The sequence below is a fragment of the Hemibagrus wyckioides genome, linkage group LG19 (assembly GCF_019097595.1).
Source record: "Hemibagrus wyckioides isolate EC202008001 linkage group LG19, SWU_Hwy_1.0, whole genome shotgun sequence".
NCBI classification, from domain to species: Eukaryota; Metazoa; Chordata; class Actinopteri; order Siluriformes; family Bagridae; genus Hemibagrus; species Hemibagrus wyckioides.
In genome coordinates this window covers 18,443,020-18,469,405 of record NC_080728.1, presented here as the reverse complement: position 1 = coordinate 18,469,405, position 26,386 = coordinate 18,443,020, and the positions used below count along the sequence as shown (strand labels likewise).

The 26,386-nt window shown below is 39.4% G+C and overlaps 1 protein-coding gene across 3 annotated transcripts in view; it reads right to left on the bottom strand.

Moving 5' to 3' along the window:
- col7a1l (collagen type VII alpha 1-like) overlaps positions 1–26,386 on the bottom strand; it is a 112,079-nt gene that overhangs the window by 66,318 nt on the left and 19,375 nt on the right. For 2 of the 3 annotated variants that reach the window (XM_058417613.1, XM_058417611.1), the window contains exons 12-39: positions 22,689–22,805; positions 21,333–21,479; positions 20,868–20,987; positions 20,016–20,174; positions 16,889–17,002; positions 16,611–16,760; positions 13,192–13,332; positions 12,855–13,001; positions 12,630–12,749; positions 11,337–11,483; positions 10,730–10,945; positions 10,123–10,262; positions 9,254–9,377; positions 9,011–9,154; positions 7,926–8,113; positions 6,923–7,000; positions 6,809–6,826; positions 6,668–6,694; positions 6,516–6,584; positions 5,455–5,535; positions 5,296–5,322; positions 4,579–4,623; positions 3,009–3,077; positions 2,807–2,902; positions 2,175–2,201; positions 2,040–2,093; positions 384–455; positions 29–88 (exon numbers count right to left, since the gene is read on the bottom strand). In XM_058417613.1, the coding sequence (XP_058273596.1) occupies positions 29–88; positions 384–455; positions 2,040–2,093; positions 2,175–2,201; positions 2,807–2,902; positions 3,009–3,077; positions 4,579–4,623; positions 5,296–5,322; positions 5,455–5,535; positions 6,516–6,584; positions 6,668–6,694; positions 6,809–6,826; positions 6,923–7,000; positions 7,926–8,113; positions 9,011–9,154; positions 9,254–9,377; positions 10,123–10,262; positions 10,730–10,945; positions 11,337–11,483; positions 12,630–12,749; positions 12,855–13,001; positions 13,192–13,332; positions 16,611–16,760; positions 16,889–17,002; positions 20,016–20,174; positions 20,868–20,987; positions 21,333–21,479; positions 22,689–22,805 (2,897 nt within the window). The remainder of the gene's footprint in view (positions 1–28; positions 89–383; positions 456–2,039; positions 2,094–2,174; positions 2,202–2,806; positions 2,903–3,008; positions 3,078–4,578; positions 4,624–5,295; positions 5,323–5,454; positions 5,536–6,515; positions 6,585–6,667; positions 6,695–6,808; positions 6,827–6,922; positions 7,001–7,925; positions 8,114–9,010; positions 9,155–9,253; positions 9,378–10,122; positions 10,263–10,729; positions 10,946–11,336; positions 11,484–12,629; positions 12,750–12,854; positions 13,002–13,191; positions 13,333–16,610; positions 16,761–16,888; positions 17,003–20,015; positions 20,175–20,867; positions 20,988–21,332; positions 21,480–22,688; positions 22,806–26,386) is intronic. The other variant, XM_058417612.1, reaches the window with a different exon arrangement.

Below are 26,386 nucleotides of genomic sequence, written 5' to 3'. Positions count from 1 at the left end.
TGTTTATCTAAAATACGATAATACAAACCTTTTCTCCAGGAGAACCCTGCACACCTTGGACACCAGGAATTCCAACTCCATTTTCTCCCTACATAACAACCAAGAACGTTCACATGAACCTGCGCTTTCTTTTCAGCCAGACAAACCCTGATTTAAAACCCTGAATTATCATGTCTAAGTGCCAACTCTGATGTGAAACAAGGCGTTGGTCTGAGAAGAAGATAATGAACTGCTTTACAGTGGACCAATGAGGTGGAAGAAAGAAAAGCACTGGTTAACAGTATTATATAACTGTAAAAAGAAAAAGAAAAAGGATTTTAGGACTGACCTCGCATGTCATTTGAAATGTAATATCACATTCGCTACATGATATTTGTACTCACTTTTTCACCTTTCTGTCCAGGAACTCCAGGACCTCCATCCACTCCTATAGGTCCAGGTAAACCGGCTTGACCCTTGTCCAGAAAAATGTAAATAGATCAATTATACAAAGGATAAAAAATTCAAATAGAAATATTCTGTATGTATCTAATTTGGCTTTCCAATCTCTTTACAAGTTTAAGCTCTCAGTTAGCACGACAAACACAGAACATGTGCCATAGAATATATAATATATGTGGGTACAATTCACATTCATGTACACTGAGAAGTCTTGCCGCCATTTCCGTGTAAGATCTGAGTCTTATTTCCTCGTTCCGAGTCTTATTTCCTCGTTCCGAGTCTTATTTCCTCGTTCTTAGTCTTATTTCCTCATTCTGAGTCTTATTTCCTCGTTCCGAGTCTTATTTCCCAATTCTGAGTCTTATTTCCTCGTTCCAAGTCTTATTTCCTCGTTCCGAGTCTTATTTCCTCGTTCCGAGTCTTATTTCCTCGTTCTGAGTCTTATTTCCTCATTCCGAGTCTTATTTCCTCGTTCCGAGTCTTATTTCCTAATTCTGAGTCTTATTTCCTCGTTCCAAGTCTTATTTCCTCGTTCTGAGTCTTATTTCCTTGTTCTGAGTGTTATTTCCTCGTTCCGAGTATTATTTCCTTGTTCTGAGTCTTATTTCCTCATTCTGAGGCTTATTTCCTCGTTCCGAGTCTTATTTCCTCATTCTGAGTCTTATTTCCTCGTTCCGAGTCTTATTTCCTCGTTCTGAGTCTTATTTCCTCGTTCTGAGTCTTATTTTCTCGTTCCGAGTCTTATTTCTCATTCTGAGGCTTATTTCCTCGTTCCGAGTCTTATTTCCTCATTCTGAGTCTTATTTCCTCGTTCCGAGTCTTATTTCCTCGTTCTGAGTCTTATTTCCTCGTTCTGAGTCTTATTTTCTCGTTCCGAGTCTTATTTCTCATTCTGAGTCTTATTTCCTCGTTCCGAGTCTTATTTCCTCGTTCTGAGTGTTATTTCCTCATTCCGAGTCTTATTTCCTCGTTACGAGTCTTATTTCCTCGCTCTGAGTCTTATGGACCATCACACTCTTTAATGGCTCTTCCACAAAAATCTTTGTATGCTATACTGTGGCAATTTCTTTTCACTGGAACCCAAACTTGGACTGTTCCAGCAGGACAATGTCCCTGTGCACAAAGCACAGAGCTCCATGAAGACATGGTGTGGAGGTTAAGGCTGGAGTGGAAGAACACAAGTGTCTTGCACAGAGTCCTGAATCTGACTCTGACTTAACCCCACTGAATTGGAACTAGAACCTCCTCGACATCCCAACATCAGTGTCTGATCTCACTAATGCACTTTAGGTGATCTAAAATGATCACAAATCCCCACAGCTAGTAGAAGGCTAGTAGAAATAGTAGAGTAAAGGAATAGATCCAGAATGGGATGGTTGTAATGGTCAGATGTCCACAAACATATTTTAAAAAAAGGTATCAGCAAAAGATACCTGTACACATAACCTCAACCTCAAAAAACTGGAGTGAATTCATTAGAATTGTTCCTAAACTGAAAGGCTTGTAGAGTTCCAGCAAAGATCATTTGCAGCAGTATATCTTTGAGTAGAAAAAGCTTCTGAATTGTTAATAACTACTTAAGAATTTAAAGAACTAACATTTTCTCCAACTTCCCCTTTTTCTCCTTTGGGTCCCGGTTTCCCGCGTGGACCCTAAAAAAAGAAATTTAATTTACAATAAACATTTTATAACTGATTGATAAATGATGGCATAATTTTGGGAAATAAACTCACTTTAAGGCCAGGCTCTCCGGTCTCACCCTGTAAAGGTATAAAAATAGAAACATATTTCTCAAACATACCATTTTAATTATCAGATTTTACATTTAGGTAAAGTTGACTAATGTACAGTAAGTTTTAAAATTTAATTATTTAAACATCTATTAAATATCTATTAAACAATTTTATTCTGCTGGTTTGTATTTAATAAAAACAGCTCAGTACATAAAAAGCTAATGAGCTGCAAAAAACATCTTTAATATAAGCAAGTTTATCTAACATTTCTTATTTTTTTTTAATTGTTTTAATAATTCTATAAAATAACCAAAAATTAAGCCTTTTTTTTTTAAAATTAAAATAAGTTCTAGTGAATCACTTTAGTATTTATATATTTACGTATTTACTAATTTATTTTCAGAAAACAACACAATTTTGTCATTTCTCCTAAAAAATGAAACTATTTATTTATGAGAAGATTTTTTTTTTATTTTGATTTAATTTATTCAAATCTGATTAAATTTATATGAGAGATTTCTATTTCTTGAAATTGTTTTTAGAAAAATGTTACTAAACAACCCGTTTCAGTCAGATCCTCTAACAGCAATGACCAACAACAAGACTAAACCTTTTAAGGTTGAACCATTTACCTTTATAGAAATGCCTGGAATTCCAGGTGGTCCAGGTTGACCCGGGAGTCCTGGAGGTCCTGAGACACCTGGTACACCTGGAGGCCCCTGAGGACCCTGTTACACAGAAAACATATATACACATCAGCTATTACTGTATTAATATAATCATATGGAAATGAAAGAGTGCAAGAGAAAGTGTAATCATTTTCAATAAACATACAGATGATCCAGGTTCTCCTTTACGTCCTGGACCAACATCCATGCTTCCCATGACATACCCGGGTTCTCCCTGCAAAACAGATCAAATCCCATTATCAGTGAGTGCTACATTTTCACATCAGGGCTGGAAAAAGTTTAAAAGTGACTTTTAGTGACTTTGAGTGCGCTTCCTCCAGACTATAAAGTGAGACTCAGATACACGGCACTACACTCCCTCCTCCACTCCCTCCTCCACTTCCTCCTCCACTTCCTGTCCTAAGATCTCTACTCCAGGGTTGGAGCTGTACCAGTCACAGCATCACCTCACTGCCTCAGAGTCTTGTCAGTGTGCCTCAGTGCCTCAGAGTCTTGTCAGTGTGCTTCACTGCCTCAGAGTCTTGTCAGTGTGCCTCACTGCCTCAGAGTCTTGTCAGTGTGCCTCAGAGTCTTGTCAGTGTGCCTCAGAGTCTTGTCAGTGTGCCTCAGAGTCTTGTCAGTGTGCCTCAGAGTCTTGTCAGTGTGCCTCACTGCCTCAGAGTCTTGTCAGTGTGCCTCACTGCCTCAGAGTCTTGTCAGTGTGCCTCACTGCCTCAGAGTCTTGTCAGTGTGCCTCAGAGTCTTGTCAGTGTGCCTCAGTGCCTCAGAGTCTTGTCAGTGTACCTCAGTGCCTTAGCTGGTCCTCAGAGTTCAGTTTAATCTGCTGTTTCATTTGTCATAAATTTCAGAGACATCGCCAGTGCCATAAAGGAGCTGCTGGACACCGTCAACAACGTCTTCAAGAAATACCAGTATCAGAACCGCAGGGTGAGTCTCTCTCTCTCTCTTTCTCTCTCTCTCTCTCTCTCTCTCTCTCTCTTTTTCTCTCTTTCTCTTGCTCTCTCTCTCTCTCTCTCTCTCTCTCACACACACACACACACACACACACACACACACAGTGTGCGGTATCCCTCTCAGAAAGTTATATTTTATTTTGTCTGAGTTTGAGGGTAATGTAAGACTATGTAACGTTAGCATAAGATGAGCGTCCGATTAACGCATTATTAGCCGGAGTCTGAACGAATGGAAAGGTCTGTGATTTTAGAAAAGGAAACAGATTGCACCAGTGCTTTCTGGGAAATCTGAAGACTTGCTGGAATTCTGCACTTTTAAGCTAGCCTTTCCAGGCGAGGGTTGTAAAGCCACAGTGCTGTAAATTAACTGTTTAGGCTACAAATGGTTGCTAGCATAATGTATTCACACACAGGCAAGCTAGTTAAGTGCATGAGTACAGACTAATGAAGGAGAACTTTTCATGCATTTTTATATCAACAAAGGTCATTGGTGAACCTCTCTTGTGATGTGAGATGTGTGATGTGGTGTTCAAATCCCAGGACCATCGTAACCCTCAAATGCTCAGTTGTATAAATGAAATGTAAGTCACTCTGGATAAGGGCGTTTGCTAAAATCCCATAAATGTAAATGTCATAAGGATTCTGAATTTTTGTCTTACTGGATTCAACAGTTCAGTTTCTTAGATGTTTTTTAATACCAGGTAACTACACCATGCTGAGTTTGATAAATAACAACTAGGACAGACTTTAAGTAGAACTTACTCTCTCCCCTCGCTGACCTTTTGGTCCTGTAATGCCAGGTGGTCCCTGTAAACCCACCAGACGAAACATGTGTTTAGAGCAGGAAATGGAGATCGAACAAATAAATAAATAAATAAATAAATAAATAAATAAATAAATTCACTAAAATTATTCCTTGTTTCAGGCAATTCATATTAACTTTTTATAAATTATATGAATTCCAGACATATTGATAGTACAGGTGTGATTATTATTATTATGTATTATTAGATAATAACAAATAACTAATGCTCCATTCACACACAGCAACAAAACAACCGTAGATCATTCATTTTCAATAGAGAGCTGTCAACTTCCAGTGACATGAGTGACAGTGAGCGTGAGCGACTACGTGGCCGTGTCCACAGCAGTGTGATGGAACAAAGATGAGAAAAATTGAACTTTATGCAAATATGGAGAGACCTGGTGCGACTACTACCAATAGGAGCATTCTGTCAATAATGATGCCGATTGTCTTAAGCATTATCCAAATAAAACCGAATTTAATTTAATGTCAGGTGAAATGCTAGTCGCACCACCTGCTGATACATGATATTACTATGGCAACCAGTCATATGAACTCCTACTGAGAGACTTAAAAGCAATAAAATCACGGTATTTGTGAAGGTAGCTTAGGAATGTGTCTAGTATAGATATATTTTTAATGAATGGTTAAATGAGTTGTGATGAGATATTCACCATATCCCCAGGAACACCAGGAGCTCCCTGTAAAGCAATTACAGTACATATAGAGTACATATCAGTTCATATGTCATATAATTTCTGTATTATTAAATTCACAGATGTTAGCGAATCTTTGATGACTCTGTTTACTCATTTGACTGGTAAGTGTTTTACCCTCAGTCCAGCAGAACCAGGAGGTCCGGTTCGACCCGGTCGTCCCGGTACCCCGGGTATGCCATCCGTTCCAGGAAGACCCTGAAAATACATTATATACATTACAAGTATATACATTACTTATATCTTTTATCGTTTACTTTAGCATCACGGTAGTTTACCCTCAACCATAATAGTTGATTTTTGCTTGAGGGCTATATATATTAATAAATCTGTTAATCTGTTAACACCATCACACACACTGATCATTTGCTGATAAGAAAATATGCCCCCAAATGGTTAAGGCTCTGTGTTGTTGACCGGTTCAAGACCCAGCACCACCAAGCCCCATTGTTGAGCAATTAAGCAAGGTCCTGAACCCTCTCTCCTCCAAGGGTACTGGATCATAGCTGCCCCTGCACTCTGACCCCAACTTCCTCAGCTGGGATATATGAAGAAAAGAATTCCACTGTTGTAATTTATGTGTGGTGATAATAAAAGAAAAAAAAAATCCTCATGGATCAGTTCAACATGCTGCCCTTATAGTTGATAGTTGATAATGGACAGTTTATTTACAGTCTTGATTACACATAATTACAGCTTCTGGTCCAAGATCAAATCTGAAACCCCAGTGGAGAAACACAACAAATTATTTTCCCCCTGTTGCCTTTTTTAATTTTACTCAAGGAAGATGGCATCTACATAACCTTTTCTGTCTATTCATTTTTAATCAACAGATTATTTACAATAAAATATCATCTAGCAATTTATTTCACAGACCTAACAAACATATGTCTGTGGATCTTCTAACAGACTGAAACTTTCCTTCTTCTTTAAACAAAAAAAACCCCCAAAAAACAGATGGGAACAAAGTGAGCAGCACCACCCGAGTCACATAACCAATATGTCTGAAACAATAATAACAACTGCAGTACAATAATAATAATAATATTAATAATAATCAAACAGCAAACAAGCTGCAACCAAATCCCATAATTAAAATCTCTGAACATAATGATCTAAGCCACTAAGAAGAGAGTGTACACGTTTTATATTAAGTTTCGGCACACGGTGTTACTCACCCTCTCTCCTTTCTCTCCTTTAATCTTTAAGGTGAACGGATCGAAATCGTCGCCGTCTATCTTCGGGCGCTGCGAATGGGATTCGAACGTGAGTTTGAAGGTACGAGATCGCTAACACAATGAATCTTAATCCAATCTAATGTTGAACATACCAGACCACCGTGTCCGAACGCATCCCCCTGTGAGTTAACAGATATTATTACATTATGTATATATTACAGTAGAGATATGCTTTATCAAATGAACTGATTAATTAATGCAGTAATGTAACAGAGAGAGATAAATAAACAAACCCTTTCTCCTTTTTGACCCTGTATAAGAAAATTAGAAGAAATTATAAGTAAACTGAAATTAGAATGGAATGATGGGTTTAGAGGATTGAATAGTCGCTGTATCAGATATAATACCTTGCACTGGATCGGACAGGGACCTTCAGGCTTTGAAACGGTCACCGGGTCATTTGTTTGTGTGTCCAGTTGGGCAGGCTATGGACAAAGCAAAGGAATAAAATAATCATTTACATCAACAAAGTAATGTCGCCTACTTTTGTTTTACTATCACAAAGCAAACTGATGAAAAGTAATGCTTTCCCCAGTGGCTTGACAAATTTGTCGTAAATTCCTCATTCACCATTTAACACATTTTTAAAATTTTACTGTAATGCTAATTACCACTCACAGGACAGTTAATGCCAGGGTTGCCAGATTGGGCTAGCTTAAAAATACAAGATCTTTTATAGGGACTTAAGCAAAATGAATTATATTTAAAATTTTCTGCAAAATGCAGACAGTGAGTATATCATGCACAGAAATGTTTTGGAGAAGGGAAGCTGGGTTATGGACTGGATAAAGTCTGTATATCAGAGATTCTGTATGAAGGAAATAATCATTTCCAATTTAAAGGTTATGGGGAAAGAAAGAAGAAACATGGCTTCCATTTAGAACATCTAAACCGCTGAGCTGGTTTCAGGTTTTATGTGTGTTTGTTGAGTTTTAAAAATTCTGGAAAGTTTTCAGAATATACTGTAGAAGATATTCTGAAACCTGGCAACCCGGGTTAATGACATTACATCAAACGCAGCTGAAACCCAATTGAAAGAGGAACCACAGCTGAAAGATCTAAAAACCTTAGAGAACTTTATGTTGTTAGAGCATGGCCAATTTTGCGCTCTTTTAGGCATGAAACATTCATGAGACTTTGAACTCCTGATGATTCGAACAAGCTCTTTTCTGCTATTCCAATTCCACTCCAAAACTAGGATCCTAGGCTCCTCAGTGGCTCATGCCTTGATCATTCAGTATCACAGGCTCCATTTTCCAGTCTGAATCCTAACTTTTTTTGGTCCTGATAGCATAGTGAAGAAATTTGTGTATAGAGTATAGTCTGTGATCACTTTGATAACTGAAATACCTCTTTATGGTGCTGAAACTCGGACATCAGAGCCTCACTGCAGATGCTGCTGATCATCTCTCTCTCGATGGAAGGGAGATCATCAAAGTCAGCAGCAAAGAAGACGTTCTTGTAGGTGGTTGGTGTAGCTATTTTTCTAAGCTCTTGAATGTCAGCATTTGCGATACCAATGGCCAGCACACTTACACCTAAAAGCCAAGAAAACAGAGATGCTCCATCTTTATTCTAGTGTTATCAGTGCAAATCTGTATGTTTTTATTTTCCCTGCATAATCATGTGGTTATTTTTTCTACTATGTAATCATGCTATTTTCCTTTTTTTGCTTTTCCTGGTCTTATTGATGCTTTTTCTTTCATTTGTTCTTAAAAAAAAAAAAATTAAAAACTTTGGCTAAATCTAACATTTACATTATTCTGAATAATGTATATTGTCCCTGTTCATTAAATAAATAAAGTACAATAAATGAAGTAAAAGCACTAATGTTAGATAGACAGCGTTACACAGACCTTCATAAGACATTCATATACACAATATAAATCTTTGTATAAAGTAAAAGCGATGGTGGTCAATCTGCATATGGAACTGCTATGATGCCTCTTTCTAATAAAAATTTAAATAAATAAGAATAATTGTTGTCTCCTCAAACTCTTTGCATTTATAACACATTTATGAATCATTAAGTATACTATGTATAAATTTACATTTAAGAATACCACATGTCACCTAAATGAATAGAAAGGAATGGATTAGAGCTTCATTACTCAGTACCTTGTTTCCTACATTACTGTACATTTTATTTCCTGGTTTTGTCCTTAGTTCCTCTATGATTATGGATTGCCTTGTAGTAATCCTGCATACCTCTGTTTTGGCTTTTCCTGCTGATTTAAATGAACCTAAATAATAGCACTTTTCAGTGCTCCTTGCCTATTAATTAGCTAACATATATACATATATAGTTCTTTCAACATGGCTGAGATAATATTCTTAAAAATACTAAAATACAACACAACACACTCCATAAGATGGCCCTTGTGGATGTCCAGCAGGTTGAGATCTTATAAAGACACACAGCATGCGATATTGACCTAGAACATGTGCTACTCTGGAGGGTGGTTCCACATCATCCAGGGCTTTTCCATCTGTCACCAGGACCAGCACGTGAGGAGCGTTCTGCCTCATCCCCAGAGACTCCCGGAACAACTCCCTGAGAACATAACTGATCCCTCGACCTACACATTACCAAATAACAGAGCATGAACAAGACAGGTGTCTCAGATATTACTTGGCATGTTTTTGTGGCTTTTTGTGTGTAATTTGTAGGTATTTACCAGTTTTGGTGTTTCCTCCTCCGTAGCGAACCTGCCGAAGAGCTCTGAGCACAGAGCTGCGATCTCTATGAGTGTTCAGGCTGAACTCGATCCTGGGCTGATCACTGTAGTGAACCACTGCTATCTGAGCAAAACAAGTACAAATCCAGACCCATGCAGTGATTAGATGCCAATAATAGATATTTTTATTATATTCTAGTCACCACTTGCATAGCTTGTTCCTATATAATCAGATGAAAACAAGATAATTAGATTCTCCCTTACCCACGTATGACCTGGGATTGTTTTACATCCAAGTATACTAGAATAAAATAGATCCAAATCCCTGAGCCACCTTCTTTATGTATCTATCTTAACAACTTGCTCGGCAAAGGTTCCACATCTAAAAAGTCTATTAATATATGGGTTGTTTCAGAAGTAAAATGTATAATCTTTGAATTGTAAAGAAGTTTTGAGGGAGTCTCTAGTGCTTTGTAACAATCAGAGATGTTTATGGAAGCAGGGGGTTTGTCAAGAACTGACTGTGAAGCTGAGTGGGATTCACAGAGAATGAACAGGTAACAAATTATGGTCTTCACCTATGTGTGGATTTAATTTATTTATTTCAGAAGGTTGGCTCCAATCTCTCTATCAACCATATCAACAAGGGTTCTTACACTGTTCCCTCAAAACTTCATGGCCTGATGGATTAACAAGCTGCACATTAACAAGAAAATCAGTTATCATGAAATGTCTTTCTATAATAATATATATTTTTATTTGAGCTTTGCCAAATTCCTGTGTTATATGAGGAATAAAACATTTCAAGACATGCTGTCATGTTTTTCTTGATATGTATTGATTTCAGCCATCCAGTGACATGATCTTACCTGGGTGCCTTGTGGCCCGATTACAGGGAAATAAGTCACAATCCTAAACAGGAAGTCCTTCAACTTGCCAAAGTTATTAGAACCGATGCTCCAGGACTCATCAACCAGAAACACAATGTCTGCTTTCACCCTGCCACACACTGAGACACATTTACAGTGTATATCTTATTAAAACAGACCTTACACATCACTGTACAGTAAATTCATAAGAAACTCCTTTCTGCTTAGTCGTCACAGCAAAATCAATGTCGTTAATGGGGATATATTTCTGAAGAGTTGTTGTAGAGAAAGATTTGTAGCAGTGCTTGTAATTTCATAGTCTTCCTTTCTCCAAACCATTCCGCCACCGATTTTCTGAAAGTGCCATTTTTAAAAGCATACTGCTCACAGATCACTGCACAAAAGCACAAAATAGCCCAACCCTGAACAGGAAATGGTGCAGCTGCTCTACAGTTCTTACGTAAGTGGTTTTGGATTAAAAGCAACACATTAACTTAGATTTGCATTTACATGCATATTTGCATACCCAGTAATTTAACAGTTTAAGAGTAGCTCAGAGTTCGATGTGTATTTGCGTCAGTGAGAATCGTCATGTATAAACATTTACCAGGTCCAGATGGTGGAGTAGAGAGAGTGCTTTGGGTTTTAGCTGCAGTGGTGAGAGTGGTTATGGATTGGGAAGTTTTAGTGACCGTCAGGTTCGGCTTGGCAGTAGGTCTCTGAGTAGTGGTGGTCTCGCTGGTGCTGCTGATGGTGAAATCTTTGCTGGCTGGAACAGGGGCTGATGTGGCAGGGTGGACAGGAATGAGGTGGAAGGCACCCACTGTAGAATCACACAATGTCAGTGTTTAGTCAAGTTTATTGTCATGTGCAGAAGTACAGGATACAATACACAATAAAATTCTTGCTCCTTACTTCTTCTACATATTGCACAGTTAGTCACATGACTGAGTGTATCAATATATAAGATAAATTGAGTATAATTTAAGGTACATAATGGGACCTTAAGGACCACTGATGATTAAAGCTGCAGTAATTAAAGGTATGCCACATGCACCTTCCTAAATAAACTATACTATCTTAAAAGTATAAGGAAATGTAACTTTATGTCTGAAGTTATAACTATGTCCAGGTCAATATACTACACTTTTACTGTCTGATACATTTTTATCATTATTATTTATTCTAGGTCTTTAATCATCATCAGCTCTTACCAATCCGTTTGGTAATGGTCGTGACGGGGCCCTCTACCTCTCCGTAGAGGGGCCGGATGTTGAAGATGTAAGTTCTTCCATACTGCAGGTTTTTTATCTTAAATGAGGTGAAACCAGGTCCCAATTTTTCAGTGGTACTCTCGAGTTCTGTAAGAGATGGTGAAGACGACCATTTTGTAATTTATTTGTGGATTAAGCCACAGGCCTTGCACAAATATTAGGTAGCTACCAGAAAAATAATGAGAATGACAAGGTTTTTTTTATTAAGTGCTAGACACTGGTCAGGGTAGCAGTGGATCCTGAGAGGATCCTAGGAACACTGGCGGTTAGGTAGGAATACACACTGGATTGGATGCTAGTCCATTCACACACACATTCACACCTAAGGGCAATTTTGTGTAGTCAAGTCATCTATTAGCATGTTTTAAAGTAGATGGAATGAAATGGACCATCCTGGAGAAACCTAAGTAGACCCAATAAGGACATATGAAACTCCACATGGACAGTAACCCAAACCAGGGACACTGGAGCTATGAGGAAGTGAGACTTCACCACCATCTCCATCATGCTCTTGTTAGACAGCTGTGTGGATATGTAACCTTTAGTTTTATTTTATAAATAAAAAAGAGCTCAAAACCCTTCATACCTATACAGAATTAAGAAATTAAGTATGAAACTGACAAGACATTCAATGTGTGTGATGTTTTACAGATGATCCTCTGTGTATGTTAAAATTTTATTGATATCAAATATATCAAAATTGTTATAAATGTGATATATGAAGATGAAAATTTGATTTATTGGTTGCTAAGATTTTTGTTTGTTTATTTGTGATCTTATGCTTATTCTATTTCTAAATTATGGTACATATTTTTAAACCCCATCAAGATCTGTGAAAGGTCCCTGTGTGAAATTTTCCTGCCTTGCACTAGACTGAATAAAAGACATTTTGAGACCTTAAGGAAGAACACCAAAAATCATCTACATACAAAAATTATTTTTACAGAAAAGTACTCTGAAATGTTTTCTCCCACATTTTAAAAACGTGCTAGTCAGTGGATTAGCTATGCTAAATTCCCAGTGTTCCCAGTTTTCCCAGTTAGACTCTGGATCTATCACATCTCTGACCAGAATTAAGCACTTACTGAAGATGAACTAATAAATGTCCACTGAAATGTAAACCTTCTCACAGATTCGGTTCCCCTAACATTGTAACTAGTTTTCAATATGAAACACTATAAAACATGGCTGTCTGATCCTATAGTAAATCTAGCTGTAATCAAAAGATCAGACCTGATATATGTCTCCAGGAGAGAAGATACCCGGAAGCTCCAGTAACTCTGGTCCAGTTCAATGCAGCGCTATCATCAGTGATGTTCAGAGCGCTGAAACCGTTCACTTTAGGCAAGTCCACTGTAACACAAAGCCAAAGTAAATATTACTAATTAAAGTTACTCTACCTTCATAACTGTTATGTGCTTTATAATTGTTTTAAATACAGAAATGAAAAAGTCTCACAGGTCCGTGCAGTGACCGTAGCTGAACTTCCTTCCCGATCCCTGACTAACGATGAGACCTGGATCTTGTAGGCGGAGCTGGCTGGCAGTCTGGTGATGGTGTATGATGTGATGGATGAGGAAACAGTCACGCTATTCTTTTCTCCACCTGATAAGATAAAGAAGGTAGACATGAAAAATGATAAAAGACGAGATGTTATCCAAGACTACAATTAAGCTGTTAATACTTAACGATCTTCTTGGAGAGAAAAAGCCCACTGGTATCTGCCAGCTTTGGGATTTGAACTCATTACCTCCTAATCACTGGCATAGAACCTTTCTCTAGTCTCGGTACCTACCGTTAAAAGGGGTCCAGCTGATTTTGTAGCCGGTAACTCCAGGCGTTTTCCTCCAGGACAGGCTGAAAGAGTTTACTCCGATATCGACCACCTTGAGTTCCTTTACTGTCTCGATTTGTTCCGACTCAATCGAGGAAGCTGCTGATACAAAGAGAACATTGTTGTATAGCATGTTATTTCATTCATTCATTTGATTTTTTGTGGCCAAATTTCCAGCTTTGCTAGTTCCTGGTCAATCCAGAGATCTCCATCTCCTCCTGAGGAATTCCCAAACAGTCCCAGACTAACTGTTAGATACTGTATAATATCTCCAGCAGATCCTGGGTCTCAGACATGGCTGATATTTCCCATGCAGCTGATGACCTGAAGCTATCTTTCTAAGGTACCCAAACATCCTAAGCTAGATCCTCTAAATTCGGAGGAGTCCAAAGTTGCTCTTGGACTGTTGAGCTCTTCACCCTATCACAGTGAGTAAGCCCAGTAACCCTCTCTCATTTCTATTGTCTGTAATCTGGCAACATTACTCTTTTTGGTAAGAGTTTACTGGTACAGACTGGTACAGCGAGTCTAACACTGCTGCTAGAGAACACATCCACATACACCGACCAGGCATAACATTATGATCACCTGCCTAATATTGTGTTGGTCCCTTTTGCTGCCAAAACAGCCCTGACCCGTCATACACTGTGTATTCTGACACTTTTCTATCAGAACCAGCATTAACTTCTTCAGCAATCTGAGCAACAGTAGCTCATCTGTTGGATCGGATCACACGGGCCAGCCTTCGCTCCCCACGTGCATCAGTGAACCTTGACCGCCCATGACCCTGTCGCCGGTTCACCACTGTTCCTTCCTTGGACCACTTTTGATAGATACTGTCCACTGCAGACCGGGAACACCCCACAAGAGCTGCAGTTTTGGAGATGATCTGATCCAGTGGTCTAGCCCTTCATCAAACTCGCTCAAATCCTTACACTTGTCCATTTTTCCTGCTTCTAACATCAACATTGAGGACAAAATGTTCACTTGCTGCCTAATATATCCCACCCACTAACAGGTGCCATGATGAGGAGATCATCAGTCTTATTCACGTCACCTCTCACTGCTCTTTTTATTGTATTTGCTATTATGAGCAGTATGGCACCTCATCTCGTTCTTATAGTACACGTATGTTGTGGTAGCTAATGACATCATCATCCCCACACACGTGTTTTATTTGATGACGACATCCATAGTTAAAGGAGTAATAGTTAAATGTCATGTATAGACACAAATATTAAAATTCAATCGGAAACAAAAGTAACAAAGTCCTTATTTGACTTATGAGGTCGACACGCTCATTCAGAAAGCCCTGAGTTCACAAGTTCACCTCTTTCTCAAACGTAGAAGAACAATTTTAAAGAAGTTTTTAAAAAGTACAGCAACACTCATCCGGTTAGCTATAAATAACGACCGTCTGCTCAAGAGGGTTCTAATAATGCACTTAACAGCAAGCCTGCTTCTGTTTAAAGAAACAAAAAAGAAAAAGAAAATCCGGTCCAAACAAAGATATTTTGATTAAATGTGTTGTCGAGGTGGGGGATGGGATGGGGGGGGGATCTCACAAATAAACTGTCTTGTTAAGAAATACCGCAGTATAGATGCGACTAAAAATGTCTTGGATAGCTGGCTTGCCTTTTTTCCCAGTGTGCAGCACATCCAACACATCAGCATAGGATGAGATGATAACAGTAATGCTGACAGACGTCCCACACACACACACACACACACACAAACACGCAGAGGGAACAAAAGTTAAAATACATGGTGCCATAGACAGCTGCAGCTTGAACTTAGGGACTAAAAATACAGGAGGTGTCGATCAATCAGCTGATATCAGGGCATTTCTGTTGGAGCAGCAGGCGGAACCTGTCCTTGTCCATCCTGTCTGTGTGTGAAACCCGCAATTAACCGATCGCCTATTTCCTCTTATGGCTTTGTTAACTAAGAGCTGTCACCCAGTCATTCATCGTGCACTGATGCGCACAAAAGTGACATGCATCCTGATATGCTGAGACATCCATTAGAGTACGATGGAGAATATGCGAGCTCACGATGAGTGTGTAGACAGAAACGTCCTGAGGGGGCATAATACATCCACCTCCATCATCTGTACAGGCCACAAGCTCAACCCCTAGGACATCTGTGCATGGTAGAGAATGCATGGTAGTGAAACTTTTATTGACTGTACCGGCGTAACATTCTGAGCAGTGAGAGGTGACGTGAATAACTGACTGATGATCTCCTCATCATGGCACCTGTTAGTGGGTGGGATATATTAGGCAGCAAGTCAACATTTAGTGCTCAAAGTTGATGTGTTAGAAGCAGGAAAAATGGACAAGCGTAAGGATTTGAGCGAGTTTGACAAAGGGCCAAATTGTGATGGCTAGACCACTGGATCAGAGCATCTCCAAAACTGCAGCTCTTGTGGGGTGTTCCCGGTCTGCAGTGGTCAGTATCTATCAAAAGTGGTCCAAGGAAGGAACAGTGGTGAACCGGAGACTGGGTCATGGGCGGTCAAGGCTCACTGATGCACGTGGGGAGTGAAGGCTGGACCGTGTGATCTGATCCAACAGACGAGCTACTGTTACTCAAATTGCTGAAGAAGTTAATGCTGGTTCTGATAAAAAGGTCAGAATACACAGTGCATGATGGGTCAGGGCTGTTTTGGCAGCACCAGCACAATATTAGGCGGGTGGTCATAATGTTATGCCTGGTTAGTGTATAATTTGAGCTATTGTAAACATGTGTAGGGAAAACCAGTAATAGATTTTTGTGGGATTCCAGCAAATTGCTCTGGCTCTTGCAAAGATCAGTATTAACTTTATTAGAAGCTGGTAGCTGGGTGTGATTTCCTTACATGGTAAATGATCAGGTTTTGATATAATAGTCTGAAGTTTTATGCATAATATTAAAGGAAGGAGCCTCCAATGCGATAACTTTATAACAGGTAGTCATTTTTCAGATGTGGCTTCAGAAAAAGAGCACTTTGCATTATCTTGCTAACATGAAAAGCTGCTCTTGTTCTTGTCTTATTAACTTCCAGAGAGAGAAGATGAAAGAAAGGCTTATGAGGGATGAAAACACTAAAATAAATTTGAATTTATGGACGTTCCATGGGATCGAATGTCATTATGAACGGTTGAAACTATGATGTGGTGTTCTTTAATAAATATATATGTAAGCATTAGTAAAGTGGTGTGGTATAAAAGGAATAAAATGCTCTGTGATGTTCTGTTATAAGTTTATTAGCTTCAGGGTGGTGTTGAGACACAGCACATGAATTATTTTCCTATAAATCAGTAGCATGCACCCATGCAAGTATATTATATCTTACATATTTTTATTTGTGCTTGAGTTTGTACTGTACATGTTGGTACCTGTTAGCTGTGTGAGGGAGATTTCTGGCCCCTCCATATTCCCGTACAGAGCGTGGATGCTGATGGTGTAGAGTGTGTTTGGCTGGAGGCCAGTGATGCTGAGCTGTAAAACACTGTGATCCACATATCGGCTTTGCGGACTAACTCCCTCTGAGACAGAAAAGCACACACACACACACACACAGCAGTGTGCATGTGACATGATATATGGGGGAAAATAAGGTTGTTTTAATTTGGTGAAACGGTCGTACATGCAAGTGGAAGTAGTAGTAGTTTACCTGAGCTCCAGGTGAGTTTATACTCAGTGGCTCCTACAATGGCACTCCATTCCACACTTATAGAAGAACTGGTGTAGGATATCACCTTAAAATTAGACACATAGCCGAGGGGAGCTGTAGACAATCAGAGAACAGCAGAGACATGAGGCTTGGGTTATTTGTGTAATACCTTGCTTCATGTATATTCTAGAGATGACATCAGTAATCAAGGCTCTTAAAGACAAATGCTGGGCATTTATAAGGGAAAAATATTTGTATTGGATTGTATACACCATAAACTGAATGCTAATTATTGATCAGGATTGATGCAGCATGTCACACGAGCAAATACTAAGAACATTAGAAACTGAGAAATAAAAATAGCATTGGAGAAACAGAAAAACAAATCCAAAAACAATAAAAATAATAATGATAATGACCATGATCATGATAAATGACCCTTTGTTTACACAGCTGCATGTTTCTGTTCTGTTGCCAGAGTAAATACACCCTGCTGTATGTGAAGGCATGGTTTTTTTTTTTTTTTTGTTTCACCTCTCCAACTTTAAGCTGTATCCGGTTGTGAGTCAGGCCACCAAATTTAGCTTTGCGTCATAATGGTGGCCTAAAAACTATTATTTCATGGCAGAAAAAGTCCCACTGGCTTATTTTCTGTGAAAACTGTTATTGCTCTACACTCTGCATCAGCCGAGTTTTTTTGTAATTCATTTTTGTAGGTTGTTGGTTACTGCTGACAAAAGTTTGAATGCGTCATAAGGGTTTTTTTTGGAACAGGAAAAAAGTTAAATATATATCTCTGTTTTAGAATTCATTCATAGAGTATAGGTATATAGGCCGTATATACACTCAATAGAGTGCTCAAAAGAATTAAAGGGACACTTAAATCACATATTAGATCTTGATGAACTAAATATTCAGTTCCTCTGAGTTTCAAATCGATAAAATCAAATATACATTTGTGTAATTGAGGGCTGGATACAAAATCACACCAAAATTAAAGAAAAATTGAAATTACAGGCTGATCCAACTTGCATGAATCTCGTCACGGCAACTTATAATGTAAGTCATTAATGTATATGGCCACCAGGTGCACTGACAACATCCAGTGATGGCGAATGGTTTCCTGGAGGATCTCCTCCTAGACCTGGATCAGTCAGCTCCTGGACAGTCTGTGGTGGTTTTCAGATGCTCTGATACATAATGTCCACAATTGGATGGTTCTCAGTTGTATTCATGTCTGGGGAATGTGGGAACATCATCCAGAGACTACTTACACACTCTGGCTGGGCATTGTCATGCATCAGGAGGAACTCATGGTCCAATGCACCAGTGTGAGGTCTGACAATACCGTACCTAACAGCAGTAAGGGTATCATTGGCTAGCACATATCCTTGGAGGGTCTGTGTGACCCTCCAAGGATATTCCTCCCATCACTGACCCATGGCCAAACCGGTCATGCTGGATGATATTGCAAGCAGCATAACATTTCCCACAGCATCTCCAGACTCATTCACCTCTGCCACATGTGCTCAAGTGAGCCTGCTCTCATTCGTCAAGAGAACGGAGTGCCAATAGCCAACCTGCCAATTCTGGTGTTTTCTGGCAAATGCAGTTGAGCTGCACGGTGCTAGGCTGTGAGTACTGGACTCATTAAAGGATGTCAGGCCCTCATGCCAATCTCATAAACACATCCACACCAGTCGCCTGCTGGAGGTCATTTTCTAGGGCTTTGGCAGAGCTTCTCCTGTTCATTCTTGCACAAAGGTCCAGCTGCTGGGTTGTTGCACTTCTAGAACCCCAGCCAGCTCACTTCATGTAATAGCCCATCTCCTACATGCTCTTGAAACCGTGCTGGGAGACACACCATACCTCACTGCAACAGGATATATGGATGTGCCATCCTGGAGGAGCTGGACTACCTGTGCAACCTGTGTGTTTCAGGTACTGTCTCATGCAGGACAAGGGACAAGGATTGTAACAAACCACAAAACTAGAGAGAAATCAGTCAGAAAGGATAAGGAGAGATCACCTCCATCTGCAAAACCATTCTCTTTGTGGGGGTTGAATTGCTGTTGCATCTCTATTGCACCGGTCAGATGAAACTGATTCACACTGAATCACTTATGCTTCCTAACCGGACAGATTGATAGCCCTGAAGTTTAAGGTGTGTGTGTGTGTGTTAGCGAGAGTTTGTGAATAGGGGGTGTGGTTTGTCAGTGAGAAACATAGGGCTGACTGTGTGAATAATTGTCCACCTTTGGGTAATTAACGGGAACTGATTTCTTCCATCTGTATCATGCAGTGTAAAGACAGAAGGCAGAGTCGAGCCTCAGGGGCGGACACTTGCACAGACGACTTTTACCTGTGTGTTTGTTTACATGTGACTAAGCCACTATCAGACTGAAAGAGTTTGAGAGTCTGAAGTGCTGAATGCCTGGCATGGCCATGACAAGCTGAGGAGAAGACTGAATGATAATAATAAATGGCAATTCTCTCACCACTTCAGTCTCTCCTGCCTATTACTCTGAGCTCCCAAGGTTCTGTTCAGGCTACAAAGCTGTTTTCAATATCTTTATGGTCAACAAATTATTTCTTTTCTTGTAGGATGTACAATCTTTTGCAGTGTATACTACATTAATATTGCATACTAACATGTCCAAAAGATGGTAAGTCACTTCATTATTTTTAAGTCTCAAATAAATAAGAAGGACGCTCCATGTTTTCGATACACGTCAAGACTGATGACGTTTTATTTAGCTCTGGTTGTTGCTGCGCGCTAATAACGATGATCTCTGTGTTTAAACAGTAATAGAGAGCAGGATGACGGCTGACCTGAGCTTAGTATCAGCAAACAAGCAAGCAAATATGATCAATAAAACTGACAGAGCTCTCTCTAAACCTATACCCTGGTAGATCTGAAGTGTTTTCTCTTTCTTCTCTCTCACTTCAATGCTCCTTCAGTGTGTATATCTGTGTGTGTGGTATCTTGTGCTCATTTCTAATAGTGATGCATACTGATAGACTCTGATAAATAAGTACAGTACCAGATCGATTCCCGAGATCAGTATCAATATCAGTATCAGTATCAATGTATTTCTATATGAGTGTGTATTTATTGTGGACTTACATGTTCTGAAAGTAGCGGTGATGCCCGGTCCCACCACAGAGCCAAACAGGACGTAAAGGGAAATCACGTACTCAGTGTCATGGACCAGATTTTTTAGTAAATACTCTGTAATGCTCTTATTCAGAGCCAGCTGCCTGGGCCGATCTCTCCCGGTAAATTCTGTAACACACACACACAATAACTTCCACTCAAAATGGAACAGTACAGGGAAATGAGCTCTAACAGAGAGAGAGAGAGAGAGAGAGAGAGAGAGAGAGAGAGATCTTCAAATGAAGGCATATTGGTATTTAAACACAGTCATTAAAAAAGTAAAGTGATGTCTGAAAAACTCTTCTCTAATCTTTTCACTCTTTCCACTTCTCTTTTCAATTCCACTCTGTCTCTGTTCTGTGATTTAAACTCAGCCCCGTAGCTGTGAGTCACTGCGCTTCCCTTCATTACTCCGAGTCCACAGGTTGCTCGTTTCATGTGCAGCCCAACAGCAACATCAGCTTCTTTCAAAGCCTCTGCTTTCAGAGCGGGATTCAAGGTGACATCCGGCTCATACTTTGTTTCCTGTCCCTGCATTATGGGCGTGTGTTTGTGTGTGTGTGCGTGTGTGTAGGCACATACACAAACTTTTTAGCACAATGACAGCATGAGTCATTGAACTTGCCCAGAAATGCCTCAACAATGTCACAAACAGATCAGTACAGATGAAGAAGATGAAGAAGAAAAAGAAGTCAGGAAGATGAAAATGATGAAACGGTAACACAATGAAAGATATAGGAAGTATAAAGAGACGGGGGAAAAACAAAGCACCGTCTTGTTAGGTAGGTTAGGTGTGTGTGTGTGTGTGTGTGTGTATGTTACCTGCAGTAGGACCCCAGGCCAACCTGTACCCTGTGGCTCCTGAAACAGCGTTCCATGAAGTCAAAGCGCTGCTGGTGCTCACCGCAGTGGCCCTCAGAGACTGCACCACACTGCTCTCCACTGAGACACACACACACACACAGATGCAATTCTGATTACTTCAATCATTCATACTTCACTCAGCACTTTATCCTGGTCAGGGTGAAGGTAGATCCGGAGTCTATCCCAGAAACAATGAAGAGTGAAGAAACACATACCTTCAGGCAATATAGTGTAGTATCTACCTATTAGCATGTTTTTGGAAGGTAGGAGGAAGCCAGTATACCTGAAGAAAACCCACGAAGACACAAACCATATATGGACGGTAACCTGAGCTCAGGATCGAACCCCCTGACCCATGATTTACCATAACATGTTAAAAACTAAGAAAAAACTTTTAAAGATTTTCAGTTTTAGGTCGCTCACATGTCTTGGCTTTGGCCGACGTCACTGGTCCTTCTACGTCCACAAACACAGGGTTGATGCTGACAGTGTACTCGGTTCCAGCATGAAGACCCTGAATCATGTAGAACTTATAGTTCCCTCCAAGGTTGACGCTCTCGATGTGGCCCTCTGGGAAAACACATAAAGAAATCATAGGGTCATGTCTACAATTATTGGCGCTCTTTAAAAGACAAGGCAAAAATGGACAATAAACTCAAACTGGTAAATAATTATTAGGGGAAAATAAAATCAAACTGAGTATCTAATCTGACTGAGTATCAGAAACTGAATATCTAGTATCTAATCTAATCTCTAATCTAAGTAGCACACATACAATTTGTTGGTCATCCATAACTACAGAGAACTATAGGTAATATCTGATTAACTTTTCCTTAAGAAGACGTCTTTTTAATACTTTGGTTCATGTTAGTGCTTCGGGGTCAACGTTTTCAGCAGCAGGGAAAGTCTTCTGAATTTTTCCATCATATTCTCTTCAAGAGAGAGAGATGAAAAGCTGGAGATGGAAAAAGTGCTTACCGCTGCTCTAACATAAGTGATAACAGATACTAACTTGTTTCTCGGATGCACCACAGCACTGGAATGCATCGATGAACGCAAAACAGCAAAACGTCCTGAATTTTGAATTTATTTACCTCTGCTAAGAACAAATATACTCATGTCAATTATTTTTTACAAATACTTTTGTTCTCTATCATTTATAATTTATTCTTTTCATATAGTTCTCAGTACCTGGCATATGCTGTTACAGCCGACCAAATATGAGGTTACAAATCACATTTGTGGAATGAAACTAATAGGGATTTAAACATAAATCAACAGATGGTTATTGACCTTCACACCTCAAATATTTTATATAGACAATACACAGGCAGTGCAGATTAGGTTCTGTCCAAATCAATGATAATAATATTAGTCTGCAACACCAAATAAAAAGACACTGCATTCTTAGAAAATCCTTAAAACCCGCTTATAAAGTATGGCGGTGGATTATTAATGCTTTGGGGTTGTTTTGCAGCTGGAAGGTCCAGGAAAGTTTCTCGTAAAGATTCATGATCATGAATTGCGTTAAACAGAAAGATATTTTAGTTCAAAACTAGTTTGTGTCTGCCATGAGGATCATCATCAAATCATCCAGGACCGTTCCAACCGTCTCAGTCTCAATGTCTGAATTCAGTTAAAGACAGAACACATCTAATACTCTGCCTGGAGGAGGATCTAAAATCTTCTACAAGCATCTTCATGCTTGTTAGATGTTAGAGGCTCTGGGATATACAGACCAGTGTATACAGAAACTGGATATAATCTTCATGTGAGTACCTGAGGATGCCCAGGTGAGTCTGTAGCCTGAAGCTCCTCTCACCGAGAGCCAGCGAGCCTGCACCGTGTCTGTGGTGGCGTTTTCGACCAGCAGTTGATTAACAGGGACAAGCTTCACTGCAACACACCAAATGGCAAAAGACATTATCAGCAATTGTTAAGGCATGAAACACAATCTTTTGACAAGCTTTCTCTGGTGTGTGACCTCACTGACATCATTTTAATAGTGTATACTGTATATATTCTTTTTCCTATAACCTTTAAGTATGCCTTCAACAAAAGAAGGATGTACTGAATTTATTCTCACTGCTGGATCAGAAAGATTCTGTGTGTTTTACAAAGAAATGTCAATCATGTGGAGAATGTTTTATTTTGTAAATAAAGCTACATTTTGCTTAAATGTGTTAATTTCCCTATGTATGAAGACATGTCCACCCTGTACTGCGTTTCATGTTCATGAGCAAATCTTACACTAACAGCAGGATCATTTCTGTGTTTGTTGCTCTCATTTGGCAAATGTGAATATCTGTACATATCATAAGCATGGGTGGGATATATTAGGCAGCAAGTGAACATTTTGTCCTCATAGTCGATGTGTTAGAAGCAGGAAAAATGGACAAGTGTAAGGATTTGGATAAGGGTTTGATGAAGGGCCAAATTGTGATGGCTAGACCACTGGATCAGAGCATCTCCAAAACTGCAGCTTTTGTGGGGTGGGCAGTGGTCAGTATCTATCAAAAGTGCTCCAAGGAAGGAACAGTGGTGGACCAACGACAGGGTCATTGATGCACGTGGGGAGCGAAGACTGGCCCGTGTGATCCGATCCGACAGACGAGCTACTGTTGCTCAAATTGCTGAAGAAGTTAATGCTGGTTCTGATAGAAAGGTGTCAGGATACACAGTGCAGGACGCAAAATTTTCAGCAAAAGAGGGACCAACACAAAATTAGGCAGGTGGTCATAATGTTACGACTAATTGATGTATGTATGAATGAGTGGCTGTGTGAATAAATATATGAACCACTATAGTGCCATCTTGTGGTGAATACAGAAACATGTCTATGTACATGATACCATCAGATAAACAGCTACAGATTTCAGGGAGAAAACAGCCTCAGCATTAAGACAGAAGCAAAACAAGAAGACAGCCTTTGTCTTTTAGTTACATTTATGCTTGTTATGAAAAGGGATGCTTACTTTACTTGAAAGTATTACAAGTTTAAATAGATAGATGGTATTATTTATCAGAAAATAGCAATGAAATTAAATAAATAAAGATAAAATTTTGCAACAATTAGAAAAATGCAGTATTAAAATATATAAAATTGTGTAATGTTACATACATTTTAGGTCTAAATATAATTTTGATTTCCATGCAGTATATTTTCAAATATTTTTTAACATAGTAATTTTTCTGCTTATCTCTGAGTTTATAGGATGTTCTATTTAAAATAAAATAAGCTAATATTTTTACAGTCTGACATTATTTGCTTGATTAGACATTTATGTGTAGGAAGTTTAGATAGAATTTCCAGAGACATGTTGCTTAGGTCACTGATAGTGATCTTGCGTTTTGTGTTTCATTTATGAACCAGTCAGTGTTTCTGAATGAATCTTTATAGTGAATGAATCATTCTCGTTCACCTCCATGTACTGGCTCATATTTTTGGTTCACTTAAGTCTCACTGTGAAGGAGCATGTCATTGGTTGGACGTATTGAACGAATACACCTCTTACTGAAAGAGACTAGACGTGTTGAGCCTGAACGAGAGTGGTGTTGATTCTATATGAACTGGGACAAGTGGTTCAGTATGAACTAAAGGAACTAGTTAGTGAGCAATATGATCAGGACTGGGTCAGTCGTGAAAAATATGATACATTGTGTTTGGACTGAGTTTGGATGCGAGTCGTCTGGTTAAACAAAAGAAGAAGGAGGCGGAGCTACACTATATTGCCAAAAGTTTTGGGACACCCCTCCAAATCATTGAATTCAGGTGTTGTTTTTCAGGGGTTGGACTCGGCCCCTTAGTTCCAGTGAAAGGAACTCTTAATGCTTCAGCTTCATACCAAGACATTTTGGACAATTTCATGCTCCCAACTTTGTGTGAACAGTTTGGGGATGACCCCTTCCTGTTCCAACATGACTACACCAGTGCACAAAGCAAGGTCCATAAAGACATGGATGAGTGAGTTTGGTGTGGAGGAACTTCACAGAGTCCTGACCTCAACCTGACAGAACACCTTTGGAATGAATTAGAGCGGAGACTGTGATTCAGGCCAAAACTGAGACATCTACCTTTACATGCACATGAATGTAATATGGAGTTGTCCCGCCCTTTGCAGCTATAACAATTTTACCTGTTCGGGGAAGACTTTCCACAAGGTTTAGGAGTGTGTTTATGGGAATTTTTGACCGTTCCTCTAGAAGCACATTTGTGAGGTCAGGCACTGATGTTGGACGAGAAGGTCTGACTCTCAGCCTCCTCTCTAATTCATCCCAAAGGTGTTCTATCAGGTTGAGGTCAGGACTCTGTGAAGTTCCTCCACACCAAACTCACTCATCCATGTCTTTATGGACCTTGCTTTGGTCACTGGTGTACAGTCATGTTGGAACAGGAAGGGGTCATCCCCAAATTGTTCCCACAAAGTTGGGAGCATGAAATTGTCCAAAATTTCTTGGTATGAAGCTGAAGCATTAAGAGTTCCTTTCACTGGAACTAAGGGGCTGAGCCCAACCCCTGAATTCAATGATTTGGAGGGGCGTCCCAAAACCTTTGGCAATATAGTGTAAATGCAGGTATATAAACTTGGTATACTCACATCTTCATAATTCTTTATGAAGCACATGAATTCTTTATATACCACATGAATTGGAGTGTCCCAAAACTTTTGGCAATATAGTATATGTTACGCTTAATCCTAATTAATTAATCATCTAATGAATGATTGATAATGACCTTACACAATAAAAATGATGTTCACTGACAGTTGATTACTGCAAACATCATGCTTTTAGGTTTTTGGGGGTTTTTTTCTCAAACTCGGCAGTTGTTGTCATTTGAGATGAAAACACAAGTCTCAGTACATTTGTAGTCATGAATATCTTATAACTACAACAAAAGAATGACAAAGGTTCCTAAACGAATGAAATATATATGAATAAATCTGAACTTATCTTTTTTTTTTTGGTGAACAGAATCAAAAGATTCAAGTCACTGGGATAAAAAAGAAATTACCACAGCTAACTGGGAGGATCAACACATACTGGAGTAACAGAACTCAGGATAATGGTGTACATACACTAATGCTACAATCCCAGTCAAGAACTGGTGTAACATCCACCTAGCCGGAGTTCTCTGACATAAACACACCCGATGCCACAACAATATGTGCCACCCACACACACACCCACACACACACACACACACACACCCACACCCACACACACAGCGGAGCTCAAGCATGATGCATAGCTTTTGTTTTTAAAAATTAAAAAATTCAGCCCCCAAGCATCATGACTTGATAAATCCATTGTTCCAGAAATTTTTTTATGAACAAATACAATTGATCTGTCTTAGTCCGAAATAAAGCAAGTAGATCTACTTTATATATTTATCAATATTCAGAGACTAGCCACACAAATATGACTGTGCTGTCTGGGAGTCGATGTTTTATCCAATCCAAAGCACTGGAACGCCT